At 45.9% G+C, this 7,500-nt stretch overlaps 2 protein-coding genes across 2 annotated transcripts in view; one reads left to right on the forward strand and one right to left on the reverse strand.

Moving 5' to 3' along the window:
* Nucleotides 1–7,500, reverse strand: part of rbm28 (RNA binding motif protein 28) — an 895,251-nt gene that overhangs the window by 578,682 nt on the left and 309,069 nt on the right. The gene's annotated exons all lie outside the window — the stretch shown is intronic.
* hgfb (hepatocyte growth factor b) overlaps nt 1–7,500 on the forward strand; it is a 33,120-nt gene that overhangs the window by 11,016 nt on the left and 14,604 nt on the right. The window contains exons 7-10 of the mRNA XM_080438338.1: nt 1,463–1,581; nt 4,791–4,956; nt 5,460–5,596; nt 7,024–7,117. Coding sequence (XP_080294464.1) covers nt 1,463–1,581; nt 4,791–4,956; nt 5,460–5,596; nt 7,024–7,117 — 516 coding nt within the window. The remainder of the gene's footprint in view (nt 1–1,462; nt 1,582–4,790; nt 4,957–5,459; nt 5,597–7,023; nt 7,118–7,500) is intronic.

Below are 7,500 nucleotides of genomic sequence, written 5' to 3' on the forward strand. Positions count from 1 at the left end.
CACACACACACACACACACACACAACGCACACACGCGCGCACGCACGCACGCACACACACACACAAACACAGAAAGACAGAACCTCACAAGAATACTTGCACACACACACACACACACATTCCCACAAAAGCACACATGCCCACTCAATCACATGTAAGCCCACACAGGCAAGGTGATATGTAATGCATTCTAATGAGAATACCTTACAGTATGTACTGTAACAATCAATTCCTAGCTTCATTCCATACGGCCGTATGAGGTGGTAAATCTTATTTTTGTATATTTGTGGAGTTCGCGTTACTCGTTCCAGTGGTGGGTGTGATTTGGAACGGGTTCGGCGTGCCTTTCCCCTGAGGACTTCCATTCAGAATGCAGTGTGTAATCGTGTGTTTTTAGCTGCGCCACTCGAGGAGAATGCTTCATTTTGGCTTAATGACACTAAATAGCTCTGAGCTCTCAGTCGATGGGAAATCAGTGTCGTATAGTCACCCGACAGATGACTGGGTGCTACCTTTTTATCACAGCTGTTAATGTACTGTATTAGAAAGACATTCCTGATTTCTAGATACTATGCTATAACTCTTGTGTCAGTATGTGGACATCGGCGTTCATCGGAGTATGCGCGTGTGTGTGTGTGTGTGTGTGTGTGTGTGTGTGTGTGTGTGTGTGTGTGTGTGTGTGTGTGTGTGCGTGTGCGTGTGTGTGTGTGCGTGCGTGTGTGTGTGTGTGTGTCTGTGTGCGTGCGTGTGTGTGTGTGTGTGTGTGTGTGCCCACCCGAGTGTCTATCTAAATCTAAATGACTGTCTATCTGTCCATAACGTCTATCTGCTTGCATGCGTGTGAACGTGCGCTCCGTCCAAGTCGGGCAGGTGGTGTGGATTAGTGCTGACTCGTTAACACATCCTTAATCATCCCAGTGTTTGTGTAAATGAGGTCCCAGGCTCCTCACAGACTAATGCAATGAAAGGGGTTCCTTCCTGCAGCCCTGACACAGAGAGGCCTTCAGCCTGCAGGGCCAGAGAGGGATGACGGCTTGGGGAGAGACTTAGGACACCTGTAACGGCACTAGCCTATCATCTTCTGGGCTCCCCAGAGCACCATGCAGACTCGCAGATGTAGTGGATGTGGAATTTGGATTTGTAATGCATACGCGCTGCATGCAACAAGTTGAATTATCGCCCCACCGTTGCTTTCCGCTGCTCGCTGGAGTTATTTGGGAAATTCGATTTGTTATGTTCCTTTAAGCTGTCAACTGACTCTGGGAAAGACTTAGTGTGGAAAATATGCAAGAAAATAGCTGGATTCTATGATGAAAGTTAGTGAAGAGTGATTCTCATGAGTTCTATTGATCTGTTTTACTCTGAGATGGAGTGATCTCATCAGCCGTACTGTCCCATTACGGAAACATTGTAATGTAATGAGTGTAATTATCAATGATCAACTTGTTTTGTATTCCTGCAGGTATCCTGACAAAGCTCTGGATGATAACTACTGTAGGAACCCAGATGGACGACCCAGGCCCTGGTGCTACACCACCGACCCACACACACCCTGGGAGTACTGCAACATTAAAGTCTGCGGTAAGTGTGTGTGTGTGTGACGTGTGTGTGTGTGTGTGTGTGTGTTCTCTCTGGCACGTCACATCCTTGGTCCTCACAAAGTTAAGATAGGGGAAAGTGGGATAGAATTCCCCTGAAAGGCTCTTAGGTTTAGCGTTACACATGTGCTGGCTATGGTTAGGGTTAGTTGTTGATACAACCTGCCTGGTTATGTATATTCTCGCATGGCCAGCCCTCCAATCACGCTGCTGCACTCTGAATGGAGGTGGAGAGAGCAGCACCTCAGCTGGGGTGTGGCTAAACTGTGATTGACGGACCGTTTGCGAACCAAAGTTAGATCACACAAATTATATCGACAGTATCAGCAAAATCGACAGTATCAGCAAAATTGGAAGATTTTTTTTTTTAGATATTGCTTGCGGTCTGTGCACTGCACAATATTAAACAAACACGACACATATCATATCGTTGGCGGAGCGCTGCTTGCTGCAGTCGCCTTGTTTGTTTCTCTGAGTAGTAGTTTAATGTCTACATTTTTGTTGTATGTGGGCGAAACCTCTCCCACGCTATGGAAGGGTCCCAGCCCATACTGTCAGCCCCCTTCTATCCACTTCAACATTCCCCAGGCATTCTTTCTGAGAAAGCAACCTGGGATCCGAGGTTACTGTAGGTTATGTCTGTCTGTGTGAAAATGAATGTGTGCTTGCCTGATTATTAGTATGTGATATTGGTACATCTACATGGAACATCACATACAAATGCTTTCAGAATCATGTTAAGAGTGCAGTCACAGTGATCCATCACTGAACAGATGGAAATTTGACTGCCCGTCTCATCGTGTTGCTGAATTCCTTTTGACAGAACGTGTGCATAGCCTTATTCAGTGGTCTGTCAACTCTCTCAACTGCCTCTCTCAACTTGTGTGTGTCCATCAGAATGAATCTGGCAGAGGTTGTCGGAGACATGTTGGTCCTGTACAACAAACACAACGATTTAAAATAAACACACAGTAGATGAACAGACACATCAGTGTGGCCGCACCCATATTCACCATACTGTAGGTTATACCCAATCCTAATCCTGTCCCTAAAACCTAACTCTACAAGTATTTTCTTAACCATAAAATGACCATTATTCTTAACAGGAATCAGAATGATCGTCACAATGATCGAATTGTAAAATTCTATTACACTTGTGGGAAAATGTGTTTCTCAGAAGTATAGCAAAGCACACACACACACACACACACACACACACACACACACACACACACACACACACACACACACACACACACACACACACACACACACACACACACACACACACACACACACACACACACACACACACACACACACAGACACGCACACACACACACACCCGTTCCTCTTGGATTGGTTATGTCTCCTCTAATAGGCAGAAGGTTTATTTTCCCTCTGCACTATGGGCTATGGGTGTTTATTGTTCTACGCTGGCCCATACGTGTGGTGTACATTCTGCCGGGGGCTCAGTTACCGCTGCGCATAAACGTTCTGCTAGACACGCAGACACAACACCGGGGTCACACACACACACGCTACAAGCAGATCACTTACACCGCTCCTCACACCCACCAGAGAAAGTCACAGTGTGTCATGTAAGCCATGTGTAAGTGGAGCGTGTTGTGTGCTTGTATGTATGTGCATGCATGTGACCGTGCATGAATGTCTCTCTACAGCGTCTTTTTCTTTGCTTCCCCGCCGGGCCAATGCCGGCCACTGTGTTCATAGATCTGTGTGCTGATGCTTGTTTCGCGTAAAGAGTAGCGTTTTTTCTAGCCTGGGCTGCCCTCGTCGACCCTATGATGTAGAAGAGTTATTGAGGTGAAACAGCTACCGCGGTCTCCGGGAACATGAAGAGAACAGGGAGAATGCCGGTGTTGTTGTTGGACTCAGATCCCCCCTCTCTCTGCAGGGTCTGGTACTAGTGGCCTGCCTGCCTGTTAGAGTCATCAGCAGTCCTGGCACCGACTTTACTAGATGGCATTCCTCCATGTGGAGCTAGTGATTCACTCTTCCCTCTGCTTCCCCTTCTAAAACAAAATCCCTACCCTACTCTCCACCCCCTCCCGTTTCTGTCTTTCGGTCTCTCTCCCTGTACTGTATCCCATGTGTCTATCTGTCTTTGTCAAATGCATCTCTGTGTCTCTTGTTGTCCCGTCTCTGGCTTCCTCTATCTGCGTGACCCCCCCCCCCTCTCCCTGTCTCGCTCTTCCACTCTTTTTCTGCCTCTCTCTGTTCTGATATGGGCGCCTGCTGGTAACGGACCAAGTTTACGACCCAGTTGGTCTTAATCAAAACAAGGCAGAGGGAGACGCGGAGACAAAGTGTTTCTTTGTCAAGGCCTGCCACTTTGTTTACCGTCATAACCAGCTCACGTCTATTTTTAGATGCAGCGTACACTACAGACTGAAAAAAAGTGCCTGGTTTAGGGGCCATGAACATCTAGGAACTTCACACATTATCATGTACAGGCCATGCGTAACATTCATGAACTCGTGGTCAATGAACTCTCACATGTTGCTTTGGAGAGCAGCAAGCAGCTCAGACCAGAGTCTGACATGCAGAGATTATAGAAGTAAAGCGGATCTGGTTTTCTGACTGGGGTTTGTTTGCAGGCATGGCTGTGTTAGAATCCAGTTATAGGGCTTCTGAGCCCCTAGAGGGAGCTGTTATATTATTAGCAGGCGGGCCCTTTGGCCAAAGTCATCATCATACTGTACCTAAAGGAACATTCATATTCATTATAGAAGCTTTACTTCACTCTGGCATGTGGTTCAGAGCAGTGTTGATTTTGACAGCAAATTTTGATTTAGTTTTAGTCATAGTCTTTTGAATAAAATTTCATTCAGTTTTAGTCATATTTTAGTCATCTGAAATGTTTTAGTTTTTGTCTAGTTTTAGTTGACTAAATATCATAAGATTTTATTTGACTAAATCTACAGTTGATTTAGTCGACTAAAATGTATTTTGGGCGGTGCCTTGATGGCGTCGAAATGGCTGTTTTTACAGTTGGTTGCATGCTGAAAATAGCCGATCTACAAGCTCACAACGCGTCGCAGTGTGAGCTTGTAGATCTGCTATTTTCAGAGCGCAACACCCGAGCGCAACCAAACATAAAATGATCTCTTCTGAAATGTAAGTTGTCGTTTTTGGGTAATGTCTCATCATGTCTCTTTTCACCAACAGACACACCTGTTAAAAGCAATGTGATAGAGACGACAGAGTGCTTCCATGGGAGAGGAGAGGGCTACCGGGGAACGGTTGATGTAACACCCACTGGACTCACCTGCCAGCGCTGGGACTCCCAGTATCCCCACAACCACACCTTCACGTCCAAGAACTACCACTGCAAGTAAGTCACACACACGCACGCACACACACGCATGCATGCACGTAAGCATGCACGCACGGCATTGCACACACGCATGCACGTAAGCATGCACGTAAGCATGCACGCACGCACGCACGCACGCACGCACGCACGCACGCACGCACGCACCCACGCATGCACACATGCATACACACACACATTTTATTGTACTTCTAACCTAAGGTTAAAGCACTAAATTCTGATAGTATTCATTGCTATTACAACAGGGGTCCCCCCATCTCTTAACAAAGGAATATTACTTACCCTACCTTTAGCGTAGCATACGTAGCATACTAGCATATCCCCAACCTTAACCTTAACACAGCCTTAGACACAGCCACGAACAAAATAGCCCCTTGATTAGCATTTTCCAGCAATAATGCCCTCATATTCCAGGATTCCAGGATTTTCCTTCTATTTCTGTCATTGTGGAAACACACATGCACGCACAGAGGCCACAGTATGACTCTGTCTATGTGTTCCAGAGACCTGAAAGAGAACTATTGTCGGAACCCAGATGGAGAGGATTACCCATGGTGCTTCACCACTGACCCCAGAGTTCGAATGATGTTCTGCACCAACATCCCTCAGTGTGGCGTCCAGAGCACGCAGGCCGACGATGGTGAGAGAACGGATGCACTCATTTGAATGAAATGTTCCCTTAATTCCACAGACAAGACCACATGACATCACTAAGTTCCAAGAAGAATCAAGAAACAAGAAGGTGTTTTATTTTGTCACTTAGTTACTTATACAGGTACATTCAGCAAAATGATGATGGGACCTGTTCTGAACAACAACAAGATAGTACATTCATTTCATCTTCTCATTCTGATTCTACTGCTCACATTAGAGCGTGGGAGAGGTGATGTAGTCATTGTAAATCTCTGCTGCATAGTCTCTCCTCTACAACTGCCTGCTTGCCAATCTGCTCTTTAGTCCCCAAGAGGAATTGTTTGGGGGGAAAGAAATCCAGATTTATTCTCTTTTCAGCTGTCCAAAATTATATCTATAGCCTGTGAACAAGTTGGTTGCTGCAAAGTACCGTTTTGGGATGAAACGGAGAGAAATCTGGCCCCACTGAAAAAAAAACACTCCAGAAAGAATTGACTGGGCCCTACACTACAGTGCTGATGATGGATTTAAATGTAGGGGTCATCTACTGTACTCTACTGTATATCTGAAATGGGAATTGTCAGTCCTCACGTACCCTGCGGTTCACATCAGTCCCTGCAGTGAGATCTGACAAACCGTTAATGGAGTCGCCGATCATATTGGTCCGAGATGATGTTTCCTCTCCTTCCCTACGGGGAACCCGCAGCCCTGTAGGACTGTGGGAAGAACTGACCAACCCCACATCACACAAACCAACTCTGACAGCCAGCTCAGGACCACAGGTCCAACTGTTGGACTCGGACGAAAGTGAGGACATGAGGATGGGCCGATCATAAGCGCCGGGTGGATATAATCTTCCCGGGGCAGGAAGAGAGACATGGAAGTGAAAGAGACTTTGCATTGCATCCACATGGCTGAACATACAGAATCAAATGAAAACCTCTCCAGGGGGTCCTGCTGCGACATTTATCTGAGCCTGTGTGGGCTCGCCGTGGGATTGCGAGCTCTTGCTCGTGAGGTTGTGTTGTGGTCTGCTCCCGAGGGTTGAGCACGTTTCCCACAGGCGAGATGAGAAGCAGAGTGACGGACATTTCGGAGACCCGTATTTATGGCGGAGTGTTGTTCTTAGGCATCGCTGTGGGCTTGCACGGGCTCCCAGCGAAGCATGCTAGAGCTAATGACAGCCACAGCGGTTTTGGCTCTAGGAATTTCTTTCGTTTTTGTTGCCTATTATGCACTTTGGTTCTTACAGTAAAACAAATACTGTGTAGTCCACAAAGACGTATTGTTGTGGTGTTGCCTGTTTATGGAGGCTGGGTTGATGTTGAGTAACGACTATTATATCCATCTATGCAGCATGATGTTTGTAACTGTTATGTGTTTCTCTGCAGGGATGTGCGTATAGTGACTTGTGTTTTTTGTTGTTTGCACCAGAATGCTACGAGGGCTTTGGAGAGAATTACAGAGGAAAGCAAGCTAGGACGCGATCAAACCTGCCCTGCACACCTTGGAGAGACCACAGCAACAGGTAGGCTGGGCTACTGGACTCCTGAATGAATTCGCTGGCCAAACCCCACTGTAACGATGTGTCATGATCCAAGGAATCCAGGAAACAAATAAATAGATACATGAAAAAAATGAAAAAATAATGCCCAGACAATGTCAAGAAGATGCTGTACCATGCACACTCACTTATTATTTTTATTTCTTTCATTGTTTTCATTTCATTACCATTCAAAAAAATATTACAAATGTAAACCAGTAATATTATACGTATATTCATGCATATGTATGTTCATATTCTGTGCAGTGTGAAACTATGCATATCCATATTCATAGCATACATACATTAGCGTGTACCATGTAAAATTGTACATTCACTGCCCTGCACATATTTCCCGAACATAAATA

This window comes from Gymnoscopelus braueri, assembly GCF_963280865.1.
Source record: "Gymnoscopelus braueri genome assembly, chromosome: 9".
NCBI classification, from domain to species: domain Eukaryota; kingdom Metazoa; phylum Chordata; class Actinopteri; order Myctophiformes; family Myctophidae; genus Gymnoscopelus; species Gymnoscopelus braueri.